Genomic DNA, 14,169 nt, shown 5'->3' with positions numbered 1-14,169 from the left:
AGGACGAATGCCGTGCGCCGTTGGTTGCGAATCGAAGTGGCCCAAGGAGGAGGGCGAGAGGGTATCGTTGAGGACGCTATGCGGCCGAAGGAATTAAGGGGATCGAATAAGGACTGCGCTAAAAAGGTAGTACTTTGTACCAATGGAACACAGGGCCTAATAGGTAATCAGGTACTGCGTTGGGTGGTGGTTGGACAAATAGTTGAGTATGGCGGGAGGCAATCGCGTCGAAGAATCGGCTGGGCGTGTGAGGACCTAGAGAGTGTGTGGCAACGCCTAGTGGAAAAAACAAAGGAGAGTTAGAGAGCCTCGAGTTGAAGAAAGAACAAAAGGAGTGAGAGAGGAGAAGGAGAGGAAAAGGAAAGGAAAGCGTGTGCATTGAACGAATGAGGATAGAAGAAGAGAGAAGAGGGAAAAAGTAATGCGAGGCGACACAAAAGCGGGAGCACGGATGTTAAGGTAAGGTAGCTAGCCGGTTCATGAAGAGAAAGAAAGAAGAAAAACAAGAAAAGACATAAAAAGAACCAACCAATTAATAAGGTATCTGTTACAGCAGGACCAGGGCTACGCAGTGTGGAGTTCAGTTCGTGTGGATTATCATCATATAATATAAGGTACCTTGGGTAGGTACAGTAGTTACGGATGAATTCATCAAATAGTTATTTGGGGCAGCTCAGCTATTAAATGTAGACCCCTAATCCTCGCTGAATAACTGCCTAGACTATCAGAGTCTAGACTCATCTAAGAAAGAATAGCGGTTGGTCCGATGATGGGTGCTTGCCCAGATAATTGGCACTAATGATTTTAGTCTCTATAAAGTGGAGGGGAAGCATCCTCTCTCTCTATTCTCGTCATACAGTAAGGTACCTTAGAGAGGACAGCACAGGGCCAAATTAACTACTAACTAATCTAGGTACTAATAAGGTAAGGTAGCTTCTATGGATAATTATTTATTAGGTGACTTAGCCACTTGACTCATGGTGAAAGTTTACAGACTCGAGGAGATGTTACAGACTCCTTGCTTTAGTTGCTCCAGCAGCTGGAGCTGAATGGATATCTGAGAGTGTCAGGTTAGGTACTCGCGTGTAATCGCGTCCATGCAGCACAGTACCGAGTTGTGGAGTCACATGGAATGAGTGGATCACTAATGTGGCGGTGCGCATTGAGCACGTGGCGCTAGGCGTTAGGCGCTAATTGTCAAGCGCTAAGCGATAGCCGCGTACTAACAATTTTTTACTTGAAAGTTATGCGCAGGCTCGTGCAGCTGTCGCGATCTAGCTCCCAGCCCTGTTCCTCAGGCTTTCTTCATTAAAGTCGTTGCCTCACAACTCAATTTCATAACGATTACTTACGTTACACTCGCGCATAACACGCGACAAGATGGCTGCCGTAAGTTGAATTTACTTGTACCTTGCGCGCACTCAATTGCTTACACTAAATTTCACAGCCTGTGATGACCGTGTCCGAGTCCAAAGACCTTCGAGGTCTGAACCTGATCGCAGCACACTCCCACATTCGAGGTCTTGGTGTGGATGCAATAACCCTTGAACCTCGAGCTTCTTCTCAGGGTCTCGTTGGACAGGAGAAGGCGCGAAAGGCTGCTGCTGTCATCTTGCAGATGATCAAGGATGGAAAGATTGCTGGTCGTGCTGTTCTCATTGCTGGACCCCCTAGGTAGGTATACTTCCAATCACCTTCACCGTACAGCGCGCATTGACACATATAAAGCACAGGAAAGACTGCCATCGCCATGGGTATGGCCCAGTCTCTAGGCCCCGACGTTCCTTTCACAACACTTGCCTCATCAGAAATCTTTTCGCTCGAAATGTCCAAGACAGAAGCCCTTACCCAAGCCTTCCGAAAGTCCATTGGTGTCCGAATAAAGGAAGAGAGCGAAATTATGGAGGGAGAAGTTGTTGAGATCCAGATCGACCGCAGTGTGACTGGGAGCGCAAAGCAGGGAAAGCTAACTATCAAGACCACCGACATGGAGGCAGTCTACGATATGGGTAGCAAGATGATCGATGCCATGACCAAGGAACGCGTTATGGCAGGCGATATTATCTCGATAGACAAGTCTTCTGGAAAGATCACCAAACTCGGCCGATCGTATGCCCGATCTCGCGACTACGATGCCATGGGTGTCGATACCAAATTCCTCCAGTGCCCCGATGGAGAGCTCCAAAAGCGCAAGGAGGTTGTTCACACCGTCACACTACACGAGATCGATGTAATCAACTCAAGAACCCAGGGCTTCCTTGCTCTCTTCTCGGGCGATACTGGCGAAATCCGCAGCGAGATCCGAGATCAGATTAACACAAAGGTCGGCGAGTGGAAGGAAGAGGGCAAGGCTGAGATTGTTCCTGGTGTCTTGTTCATCGATGAAGTACATATGCTCGATATCGAGTGCTTTTCATACATCAACCGAGCCCTTGAGGACGACCTTGCTCCTGTGGTCATCATGGCCAGCAACCGAGGCAACTCCCGCATCCGCGGTACTGACTACCGCAGCCCTCATGGACTGCCTCTCGACTTCCTGGACCGAGTTGTCATCATCAACACGCATGGGTATAACCCTGAGGAGATCAAGCAGATCCTGTCCATCCGAGCCCAAGAAGAAGAGATCGATGTGCATCCCGACGCTCTCGCCCTTCTCACAAAAATCGGCCAGGAGGCAGGTCTCCGATACGCCAGTAACCTCATCAGCACTTCGCAACTTGTTTCTGCCAAGAGAAAAGCTAAGCAAGTCGAAGTCGGTGATGTGCAACGCAGCTTCCAGCTCTTCTATGATCCCGCCCGCAGTGTCAAATTTGTGGCCGATTCGGAGAAGCGCCTGATCGGCAACACAGGTGCAGTTGACTTCGCAGTACGCGGAGCGGCCAGCAACGGCGATGAGAAAATGGATCTTAGTTAATTATAATGGCGAGCACAGCCTGGCGTTAAAAGGGTATTGGGTTGTGAAGATGGTAGACCTGAAGTGAGATGGACATCTGTATCATACTGATTTGGGCGTAGAATGGGATAATACGAAAATCTTCAAAGAGCACTATAAACAAACAGTCTTACTCTGTTTCGACCCCCCAAGTGCAGCAGCGATGACGTCTCGTTTCAGAGAGGATATATCCAGATGCGTAGTTGATTCTAAATATTATGGTGAACAGAGAGAAGTACCGAGTGAGATACGGCGTTTCTGCTGTGAGTACTATATCTTGTAATTGAGCTGAAAATATCTAGCTGAAAATAATGAGACTTGTAACTGAGTATGTGATTGCAGTCAAAAGCCTAATGTTGTATCGGCTTCTATGAAAAACTATATACCTGAAGTCATGCCACAAACATCACTTCTCTCTCAGCATCATTCAGGGGCTATCGGGAGGCCCTTTCAAATCTTTGGGCAGGGCTGAGCGTGAGTGGGCGTAATATTAAAGTGCTTCGAAAAGGGGTCGTCAGTCGCAACACGAGGAACATGTTCAACAATACTCGCAATACGCTCAGACTGTTCTGCACCCCAGAAAGTACTCATAAAGGCAAATATGAGATCCAGTCCAGAAGTGACCTAAGGGAGGGAGTATCCAATTAGAAACATCAACAGATTCAGGAGATCGATCAACCACTTACGCCAGAGGAAGACCAGACATTACCATCGATGACATAACGAGCGGGAGATACCCAGTTCACTCTGGGACCCATCTCCTTCATAGTTGCCCAGGCGTTCTTGTTAGTCGTTGCTAAATGCCCATCCAAAACACCCGATCTAGCTGCAACGCCCGCCCCAGTACAGATAGTCATGAGCATCTTGACCTTGGGATACATCTTTGCAATGTAATCCGTGACAGCCTGAAGATTCGGGTTCCTCGCGCCAGGGCCACCAGGAACAATGAGCAGATCCAGATCCAGGTCATCGTCGAATGTATTGGTTGGGGGGGATCGTTGGAAAGAAGCTCGAGTTGAATTTGTTCATGGCCAAAGGAGCTGTGCTGACTGGTTCAAGCGTCTCAGCGATGAGGTGAAGATTGAGCTGCTGGACACTGAGCGAGAGGATCTGGAGAGGATCTAGAGGACCAAAAACATCGATCATGTCGAGAGCCTGGAAGAGAATTACTCCAACGTTGCGGATTTGAGAGCCCGTGATGTTGGGGACGATGCCTGGAGTTATACAGGTTGGCTCAGCATCGCGCGAGTAGTGAGCAACATGGGCTTCGGGCCGAGAAATGGTTGAGGCAGAGCTGGTATTCAAGAGGGCAAGGCCACTGAGAAGAGAAATCGAAAACTTCATGTTCATAAAGCACCCTGATCTAGAGCTCGTGTTAAGATATGTACGTTCAGTAGGTAGTCAACAGAGCAAGACAAAAGAGCAAGGCACAGGTACTCTTGGAGGACAGAGATACTCGTCCATATATACTACCTACCTGGCATGCATCTCAAACGTCACCAGGAAATCCTTCTCTTAATCCGCGACAAATCCTCAATCCTCCATGTTCTTTGAAAGAAAAAAAAAACCTTCTCAAAATTGCGCTCAGCTTCCTGCAGCCATACCTTTGCAGCTCCCCGTCTACCAATCATTCTCAGGGGCTCGTTTATCTGATTGAAAACCCTTTCATAATTCTCCAGAGTGATCAAACAATCCCTCCTAAACTTGTGAACCAGTATCAAGGCCATCATCTTCCTCGTAGAGCTTAGACGACATTAAACCTGCAGTAAGAGGACGAATAATAGTTGGCAATGGAAAGATGCCAAGTTTCCGCTTACTATTAGCCAATAACAAGATCACCTTGATTGACTCGCTTCAGGTGTGCAACCTTGTTCGATACTCTCTCTCTATCCACTTAATCCTGGGACCCCTTGTTTCCATACTCATCAATTCCTGGATACGACGCGTGGTAGATATAGGTCACCATCTTGGGCAACGTCACTCAACAAGCGATCATCTCACTACTAAGACTGGTATGACTTGTTTATTTCATTCTCGTGTTTCTCATGTAATGTACCTCTCCAGCCGCTTCATCCCATCGGCTCATGACGTAAAGGCCAGTTTCTCTACATCTTCACTCGTTCGTACATCATTATTACCACCTCTTGCTACTCCCATTGGGTATTCAACCACGTCAGTAAGCTGTGACGTCCAGCTCCTTGAAACCATCTCTCTGTCCGTAGAGAGTGTGTATTTTCCTCCCATGAACTCCTATACACACCGGGGATGGTCTTCCAATCCCTTTTGTCCTAATAGAAAAACAAACACCGACCAAATTGCACGTCTATACACCGATACATGGCACGTATCGCACTCGATTGAGAAAGGGGCTTCAGATGCGCCCTTCTAACGCAGCGAGTTGGGCGGCCAGTGCCTCATTTCCTTTCAGTAGATCCTCCAGCCATTCCGCTGCCATCGCGAGCATAGTACTCTTACTGAAACCGCCTCCGCGAAGGCCAGGAACAAGGTCACACAAGTCGTCAAACCCTTCTTTAATCAGAGTGCGCCGTTTTTGCTCACTCTTTATGTGGTTCTCGCGCTTCTGTTCTTCCGAAAGATTCTCTCTCGACACTTTGCTATTGTTTGCTGCGGACTTGCGACGTTTGCCGCCAGCAACCTCATCTGCAACAGCCGACATGATGGAACCTGCACGTTCCGCTTTGGGTTTCCGCCTCCGCCCAGGCTTCGGCGTGATTGTCTCTTCTTGCGCCTCTTCATCTGGAGTATCTTTGTTATTTCTGCTCTTCCGCCTTTTACGCGGGGGCGTATCAGCTTCTTGCACTTTTGTGAGCTCAGTCAATTTGCTATGAGGAAGCGGCCCCTTGGTATGAAGTGGGCTGCTGGGTCGCGTGTTATCGGCGCTTTTACTAGGCTCGAAACACTCAAGAACTTTGAGTTGCTCCTTTGTCAAGGACTCGGCGGTTTCTTTCTCCGAGTTGGGAGTATAGCCTTGAATGCGGTTGAAATTGGCATCAGAACCCCACTGGTATTCGGCAGGCGGTGCTCGATGCTGGCGCTTGTCATGGGGTCCCATCATCCAGTCTGGGTAATGTTCTTGCTCACTTGCTGCAACGCTGCGTCGATGGTCTTCCCGGAATTCTTCTATAGGTTGGTGTCGTAGGTGGCCTACTGGAGGTCCTATAGGGTGCCTCTGTAACGAAGTATCAATTCCGTTGGAATTCTGACGCTGGTTTGGGCCGTTTTGAAGCAGAGTAGCCGCCGCGTTCAGCACATCTTCGGGAGTGTGTGTATGCTCAGTCTGATGTTGTAAGTGGGAAGGAGGTGGCGGTGGCGGTGGCATCAAATGGGATCCCAATGGTGCCATGCCATGGAACTCGTTCAGACTATGGGTGAGTCCTTGAGCCGGCGGCTCGCCAAGTGAAGACCCTGGCTGTTGACCGAATGAAGTACTGGATCCCATGAATTGCGGAGGAAGATCAAGCCAGGTATCGCTGAAATTAAGCCCCTCACCGAAGGAGGGCATATTGTAATGGTCTGCATTGATATCGTCGAAGAAGGACGTCAAAAGCCTGTTGTCGGTATCTGTCAAGAGAGGAGCTCCAGGTGCAGGCTCCGGCGGATCGTTGATCGGAGGATCTTGATTAGGATCGAATGAATCTGGTCGGGTTAGAGATTAGCAGACTGCTCTTTGAATTGGTGGATGCGACGCGAAGGATAAGGATCTCGGCGAGCGGTTCACTTACAGCCAAAAGGCATAAAAGGATCTGAGGGCGGCTGCGACGAACCCATCCTCGGAGCGTGCTGTACGGCGAGCATGGATGCGTCTTTGGTAAGATGGGCTTTTTTGTAGAGCAAGCGATGTGCTACAAATGAGCCACAGTAGATGTATAAACTTTTGTGATTTGAAGGACTGATAATATTTGGCGGGCGTATCTCGACTCGACAGTGTAAATGGTAATGTTTCCAGAATGGTGTGCTTTTTTATTCGGCATCAAGAGTGTAGATAGGACAATATCAAGCTATGTTCTGTCTGTCTAGCACATGACAGTTCAAGCCCACCAAGTTGATGGCAAGTGAGTATGCCTGGGGGATTTTCGATTCGCTTCACGTGAAGCGCAAAGAAGCAGCTGTTGTATCTGTCTGGAGTCTAGGAAGGAATTGCTGAGTCGCCAGAGCACGAGGAGAAGATCGATGCAACTGTGCTGGTGAATGGGTCGTGAATATATTATAGGCTCTTGCGATTGTATGCGTGGCATGTACGTTGCTGTTTTATGTGCTTCTTGGATAGAAGACAAGGAAATATGCTGATAGTCGAGTTGTGTCGCTGGAAGCAAACAGCTGTAAATGGATGTTGGAGAAAAGTCGTTGACAGTAGAGTTGCAGAGCTGCGTGCTTAAGCCATGGAGGAGAAAGAAGAAGAATAAGAGCGACAGGGGATCAACACAAGAAGGGATTTAGTCTGGACGGGGAGTGCATGTGCTAAAACGTGCATTTGCTGCGTCACATCACACCCGCGACCTAGATGAAGACAAAGAAGGAGCAACGAGGGCCCGGCATCTCCTGCTTCTTCATAGGATGGATGGCTGCTATGCTCCTGGCCGGGAAAGGTTTAGAAAATTTACCTTATAGAGGTCAAATGGTAGCGGGCCAGGAAAAGGATGGGAGGGTTGGGATCGTGGTGGTGGTGGTGGTGGTGGTGTTTAACTACCTACTAGGTAGTATGTACTATAGGTAGGTAAAGCGGTTTAGGTAGGTTGGAGGAAAGCGGCGGGAGCCCACCGTGACTGTCCTGGGTGCAGAGGAACGGTACGGCAGGTGGAAGGCGGACCACGAGGAGTAACTGAGACTTAGACGGAAGGTAGTCTTGTTTTTGGGGAAATACGTCCAAGGACCAGGCTTGCACGGTAATTGGACCTGTTGGCCCATGTTGAGCACACTTTGGACCGTCTTAGCCATGTGGGGTTGCCTCGGAGCATTAGAAGCACTCAATCTCCAAGTACTTTCTACCTCGCCCTGATGCGCTCTAGTCATCAATCCCCCATGTTCCCCTCCCCCAGGTCACTGTGTCACCTGCAACTTTCATCGACGTCGACCAGAGCCTTTAGCCTTTGGAAAAAACTTGGTTTGGAGCATTATTAGGGAAATCAGATCGTGGGTGATGTTCAGCGAGTCGAGTCGAGTCTCTACCAAAACCATAAAGTGATCCAAGCCCCCGCGCCTTGTTCAACAATTACCAAAGCTCTTTCAACACATTCGTCGTTACATCCCCCCCCCCGAGACTCCCGGTAGGGTAAGGTACTGCCCATCCTGTAGGTATGGGTACCTATCCTATGGGGGGTGTCTATGGGTCGGGTCACCTTGTCATGACGTATCCGTATATCATAGTCTGCAGTCCAACTCTACTGTATATGCATCTATGGGACTTTCACATGCTTGAACCTCTCTCATCTTCAGCACTCCCAACAGCTCTACTCTGCGACCTTGGTTGACGACGCCTCATATCCAGCTGTCATTCATTCGCCCAGCCAAGCCCTAAGAGTCAGACAGTTCGTTCATTCTTGATTGGCTCTGTTCTTCTGCTGAGAGACTCGGGAAATCTAGTCATCTTGGCGTTGCACGCAGTCGACTTACTGCAGATAAGTTGGCGGTCACTTGACTCGATTTACTCACCTGTACATAGTCAGCAACACGGTGAGGCTGAACCAACAATATTGCATTGTCTGAATCAGCCAGCATAGCCACAAGCACAAGGTCAAGCACATGCGTGCGTCTTTGTTGTCTCGAAAGTGACAAAGACTTTTTTTTTTTACATCGACTCGTGACCGCGGCCGGCCCGTGCCAGTCTGATATTCAGGGCTTACCAGGGTTGATATAAGACCTCCCCGGAAAGGAAAGATGCCAACTGAAATCATGCTTCCTGTGGGAAATCAGGCCAGGAAGAAGAGCCGAAACCTGTTAGAGCCCCGAAATTCGTCGTGGGGCTTCCCTGCCGTAGGTTGTTTTGTTTTTCGAGAACAATTTCATTCCCATGTGCGAATCTAAGTATGTCACTTGGAATTCGGATACGAACCAACTGGCACAGACGTAAACTTGGTGCTTTGATCGTAAATGACAGAAAGAATTGGGTAAGTTGTTGCTTCCCAGGGTTAAGGTGCCTTATGTAACCGATCAACTGGTGAAACTGTACCAGGTACCAGTAAGAGATCTACATCATTCGTTCTGGGCTGTTTGTTCTCTTTTCTCTTCCAGTACGAGATGTAAAAGTTCCAATTCCGGCGGCTGTCAACTGAAGGATTCTCAGTTATTCGGCCTTATAAGGTAAAATTTACGTACCGGACCCATCTTGTGCACATGCCTCTTTTCTCAATACAGCAGCTGCCTATCCCTGTACCCCAGAATTACGGGCAGACGGGTGGGGCCTTGCTCAGTTTGACCACATGCAAATTGTTGTACCTCCAGATGTTAACGTTAGCGATAACCTCACTCAGCTGTTACTTAATCTCACACCTAAAATACCTACCTACATACCTGCCGTTACAGCGAACGACCCGGATCTGTCCAGCAGCAGCCGTTACAGTAGAAAATCTGGAACGTCTCATGTCTAAATCTGTTTTCAACTACCGTGCCCAGGCCCAGGCCCAGATTGATCGGTTCTCGACTTCGATTTAGCTGAGCCCCTGAACTCTCAGGTCATCATCATCATCACCAGCGTCACCAGCAACATCGTCAGCCCTCCAATTCGGGCACTATCCGTATAATCTGCCACGAGTCCTTTTGAGCTTAATTTTCTCTTGAATACTCGCTAGGCTGTTTCATACTCTCAATCCACGGATTTGTTACTCAAAGAATAATAGTTTCTGTTGTGATAGGTTAGTTTCACAATCCCGCATATGTATTGAACTTCTCTCATCTGCATCTGCATCTGCAACTCCATCAACATGCAGCGGTTGCGCTACGCTACACTGCCTACCTATAGCCTTGGCAGGGGGGGCGTTGTGATCTACGACCTGTCAAGGTAGATCATTTACGTTTCTCTCCTCTCGGTCTATTTCCTGCAGTACATACGATCCATGCTTGCCATGTTGCATATTCACACGCGGCATCTCGAATTATCAAGCCGAGGCTCGAGATGAGAGCTCGGCGATGAATCTCCACATTTTTGATCAACTCCAAGGGCACATTTTATCATATCAATCTCCTGACTGTTCGTTCATTTTATCTGGCCAAGAGCCTAGATATCTTTGGCGCCGTTGCCGTCGAGTTCTTGTCATCAACCCTCTGTGATACTTCCTCATACGTTGCATGATGTTGACATATCCCCCCGCTACTCCAAACCGCCGACCTCCCCTTTTCGATCATCTTTACACCACCTTTTTCTCTATTCATTATACTTTGCAGGGGTAGATCTGTTATTGACCGCTCATAGCCTCATACACAGTCAGGATCCCCGCGATCATCCATCTTGTCAGATACCCACCTTCTGAGTGCCACCGGTAGCAGGTGCCGCAGCCCTGCTTCGGGACATTGTTGGACATCTCTTATGCTGGAGCAGCATGGCTATGCCTGCAGTTGATGTGCGCCCTGCCCGTAAAGGGCCCCTGAGGCTCGATCCTATTCCCGAGATCGTACGCCCTTTGATTCGCGCCTATCTCTTGGGCTATGCATCTGCCGTGGCTCCCCGGCTGTTGACATTAGTGTTACAGCATGTTGCGAAGAGAAAGAGAAAACTAGCCAACCAACTTGCCCCGGACCTTGACGATAGCTCATTCGTCAGCTCTGCGGCACACATAGTGAGGACAGGCTTCAATCCGCAGCGGTTTCCCACGTTTTGTGCCATACTAGCTGGTGGCACTACTCTATTGAAGGCAAGTTAACCTACTTATGATGGACTTGGCCCAGTCCTAGAAATTCGCCTACTTTTTTCTGACATTGGTCGCCTTGTCCTTGTTGGCTGTCAGAACTCACCGGAATGTTAATGTTACTTTGATTTGCCGTTAGCTAATACGCCGAAAGGAACCTTTGAAAAGCATTCTAGAGAAAACCACAAGGGGGCTCAGCGAGGCAGGTCGTTTGAGGTAGGCCTTCAGTTTCACTCTAATGAATCATGATGTTCCTTGCTAAACAATCGTCCCAGACTTGCAAGATGGTTGTCAACATTCCTTGCTGCCTGGTTTGGCCTGCGGCTGCTGCACTCCTACGAGGGCCGAGCGTATACCGAAACTGTGCCACCGAAAGAGGGCTCGGCCCATAATACCGAGCCTCAAACAGTCAAGTTTGCTGGTCGGACAATGGATCTAACCCTGTTTGCCGTCACTCGAGCCCTCGATGTCCTTGTTGGTGATCTGTGGGCGAGGCACAAGGCCCGTCGTCTGGCCTCCAACAGGTGGTCCAAGGTAATTAGACCACGAAAATCACCTGATTATGATTATCAGATATCCATAGTTGCTGACACCTTCCTAAGGCTGAACGATTCCTCTCCAAGTTTGTTGACCCCCTTGTCTTTGCAGCTTCATCAGGCCTTGTTATGTGGGCTTGGTTCTATCATCCTAGCCGTCTGCCCCGCAGCTACAACAAATGGATCACTTCGGCAGCATCCGTGGACTTAAGGCTCATCGAAGCCCTTCGCCGGTGCCATTCAGGCGAGTTTCAGTACGGCAAGGAGACCGGTCAGGCACATCTCCTCCAAGGCATGTGTGTGGACTACGAGTGGCCACTTGCCTGGGGAGATCCTGCGGTAGTTGTTCCCATACCTTGCCAGATGGTCCATATGTCCAGCGGGCCTTCATGCGAGTACCATGCTGCAAGCCGCTTCTTTCGAGCCTGGAAGTGGTCGATGGCTACGTACTTGCCCCTGACACTCGCTCTAGCTCTTCGGAACCCCTCTCGCAAAGCCCTACATCGGGCCATAATCTCGTCCTGTCGTTCCTCTAGTTTCCTCGCAACCTTTATCACACTCTTCTACTATGGAGTCTGTTTGAGCCGCACACGCGTCGGACCCCGTCTTCCTGGCGGCACAACCACTGAGCGTCGTCAGAGCATGGATAGTGGAATCTGCGTTGGCACGGGTTGTCTGCTATGTGGCTGGAGTATCATGATTGAAACAGAGAGCCGGCGAAAGGATATTGCGCTCTTTGTTGCCCCTCGTGCCCTGGCCACTGTTCTGCCTCGACGGTATTCTTTGGACAAAGAGTGGCGAGAGAGACTTGTATTCGCCGCCAGTACTGCCGTTGTCTTTACGTGTGTGGCAGAGAACCCTGATCGAGTGAGGGGTGTCTTTGGAAAACTGCTCAAGATGGTTCTCAGTAAGTAAACGAGCTGGCTCGGCATACATCACGAACTGGGACCTCTGTTTCGTTCTAGTCATTCCCGTCCTTCCTTTCTTGTCGCAGCCATTGTGTACAGTATAGCATCGTTGCATAGAATAGTACTTGAATTCTAATGTATAATCATTAAGCAATAAGGCCATATTTGGACACAAGGCCATGCTTGTAATGTAAAATGATGATTCAACTGCAATGTGTCTATGCTACTAAGCTAATTATCCCTTAAACCAAGCAACAGCCCCTAACACAAAAATACAGGCCAGTATATCACTCCTCACTGTGGTAAATATCTGACCATAACGCATCACGACCTCAACATATCCCTTGGCAGGCTGGGGTAAGAATTGCACCACAGTACCTACAATGCCAGAAGGGGGGCTGCCTCTCCTATCCAGAAAGAAGCGAGTTGTGAGTAGCAGCGACTCAGCTGTGGCAAATGTCCAAAAGAACAGCTTTTTGCGGTGCTCCAGTTCCGTCTCAAGCTCAGGCTCGGCGGCTGCGATGAGCGGGTCGGCGGGTGTCGTGCCTGCAAGAGCGGCACGCTCACGCTCGATCTTGCTGCCAGTGAATGGGGTAAGGATGACGATGTAGAAGCCCAAGCCGAGAGCTACGAGGGCGTGGAGAAGACGCCAGAGGTTTGTAGAGGCGCTATTGCGGACGGCCGTGGGCGGTACGGGGGGTCCTTGGCCGGGCGCCATGCCTGGCATACCGGGAAAAGGAGGCATTGAGCCAGCAGGAAGACCAGCACCAGCCATCAGCTGGGACATCATCTTCATCATGGGATCTTCCTCAGCTGCTCCGGGTGCAGGGCTAGCGGTACCGCTGCCATTACCACGCTCAAAGCCAAGCATCATCTGTCGCAGCTGATCCTCTGAGACGGCGGGTTCTGTGATTCCAGGTGCATTCGTTCGTGAAGTGGCAGTCCGCTTCGGCTCGTAGTAGTGATCTGAGATATCGACTTCTTCTGGGTCGGCATGATCGGCGGTAGCAGACGCAGCGGATGCTGAAGCAGCGGGTGCTGGCGTTGGGGCATCAGCCATGGCAGTAGACGCAGTAGTGGGTTCTGGTTCTGTGTAAGAAAGTTAGCAACTCTGCAGCTGGATCTGTATGTAACAACTGCGTCGAACCTCCTGGGATACGACCTCCAAGACCAGTAATCTTGTTCAACCTTGCAGAACCCCCGGCTTTGAGCTTGGCTTCACGGCGCTCTTTGCGAAGACGCGCTTGTTCAGCAGCTCGCTGGGCGGCAGCGTCGTCAGGACTTTGCGTCGTCTCCGACATGATTTTGTAGCTATTGGTAAGCGTCTATTTCGGGTTGATATTGAAATATTGGTGTTGATGGGCTCTGGTGACGATGATGTGGTGCTTTTGCTTGAGTGGGGATCCATTGACAGCTGGCCATGATATACGGAGTACCTAGGGCAGAATAATACAAGTCACTTACCCTGGAGATTCATATGCTGATATCGCGATACCTCACACTTTCTTTTGGCTTATAAATAAATGGTATTTGAATTTGTATAACATATTTTGTTCTCGAGCCTTGATCCGGAATGGATATTCTATTTGAATATTTCACTGAAATATTCACACATATCTATGAAAGGACACATCAGAAGTTCAGAACTCTATCCAACCATGGGAAACCAACCTGACTTCACTGATCGGTTACGAAATAGTATCTGAAGAAACATGCCAGAGTTTTAGAATCATGGCAGTATTAGGAGTTAGACAGGCACACAATAACATCTTCATTTATTTTTCTATCTATCAAACCATCGGCGTGATTGTCTTCGTGTAAGACTTCGTCCCCAACCATGCACCACGCGCTAAGCCAAATATTCAACATCACATCCGCACCCTCCATACATAATCCATAAGTAAGGCACAATAAGTCGTGTTATACTAAAAAGA

At 49.2% G+C, this 14,169-nt stretch overlaps 5 protein-coding genes across 5 annotated transcripts; 2 read left to right on the top strand and 3 right to left on the bottom strand.

Moving 5' to 3' along the window:
• Positions 1-1,380: 1,380 nt before the first annotated feature.
• FSUBG_5412 (RUVB) lies at positions 1,381-2,914 on the top strand (the record flags this gene model as incomplete). Its single annotated transcript, XM_036683506.1, has 3 exons — positions 1,381-1,389; positions 1,448-1,674; positions 1,729-2,914. 3 exons carry the CDS (start codon positions 1,381-1,383, stop codon positions 2,912-2,914), a joined length of 1,422 nt encoding a protein of 473 aa, XP_036539123.1.
• Positions 2,915-3,382: 468 nt separating this feature from the next.
• On the bottom strand, positions 3,383-4,276 carry FSUBG_5411 (uncharacterized protein; the record flags this gene model as incomplete). The annotated part of the gene is made up of 3 exons (XM_036683505.1): positions 3,383-3,556; positions 3,619-3,941; positions 4,030-4,276. 3 exons carry the CDS (start codon positions 4,274-4,276, stop codon positions 3,383-3,385), a joined length of 744 nt encoding a protein of 247 aa, XP_036539122.1.
• Positions 4,277-5,303: 1,027 nt separating this feature from the next.
• FSUBG_5410 (uncharacterized protein) lies at positions 5,304-6,748 on the bottom strand (the record flags this gene model as incomplete). Its single annotated transcript, XM_036683504.1, has 2 exons — positions 5,304-6,589; positions 6,676-6,748. 2 exons carry the CDS (start codon positions 6,746-6,748, stop codon positions 5,304-5,306), a joined length of 1,359 nt encoding a protein of 452 aa, XP_036539121.1.
• Positions 6,749-10,485: 3,737 nt separating this feature from the next.
• On the top strand, positions 10,486-12,339 carry FSUBG_5409 (uncharacterized protein; the record flags this gene model as incomplete). Its single annotated transcript, XM_036683502.1, has 4 exons — positions 10,486-10,616; positions 11,067-11,325; positions 11,394-12,234; positions 12,293-12,339. 4 exons carry the CDS (start codon positions 10,486-10,488, stop codon positions 12,337-12,339), a joined length of 1,278 nt encoding a protein of 425 aa, XP_036539120.1.
• A 131-nt stretch (positions 12,340-12,470) lies between these two features.
• FSUBG_5408 (uncharacterized protein) lies at positions 12,471-13,536 on the bottom strand (the record flags this gene model as incomplete). Its single annotated transcript, XM_036683501.1, has 2 exons — positions 12,471-13,324; positions 13,383-13,536. The coding sequence occupies 2 exons, from the start codon at positions 13,534-13,536 to the stop codon at positions 12,471-12,473; spliced, it is 1,008 nt and encodes a 335-aa protein (XP_036539119.1).
• Positions 13,537-14,169: the final 633 nt, after the last annotated feature.

This window comes from Fusarium subglutinans (assembly GCF_013396075.1).
Source record: "Fusarium subglutinans strain NRRL 66333 chromosome Unknown NRRL66333_c0000052, whole genome shotgun sequence".
Classification (NCBI taxonomy): domain Eukaryota; kingdom Fungi; phylum Ascomycota; class Sordariomycetes; order Hypocreales; family Nectriaceae; genus Fusarium; species Fusarium subglutinans.
This window is presented reverse-complemented; position numbering and strand designations above follow the sequence as displayed.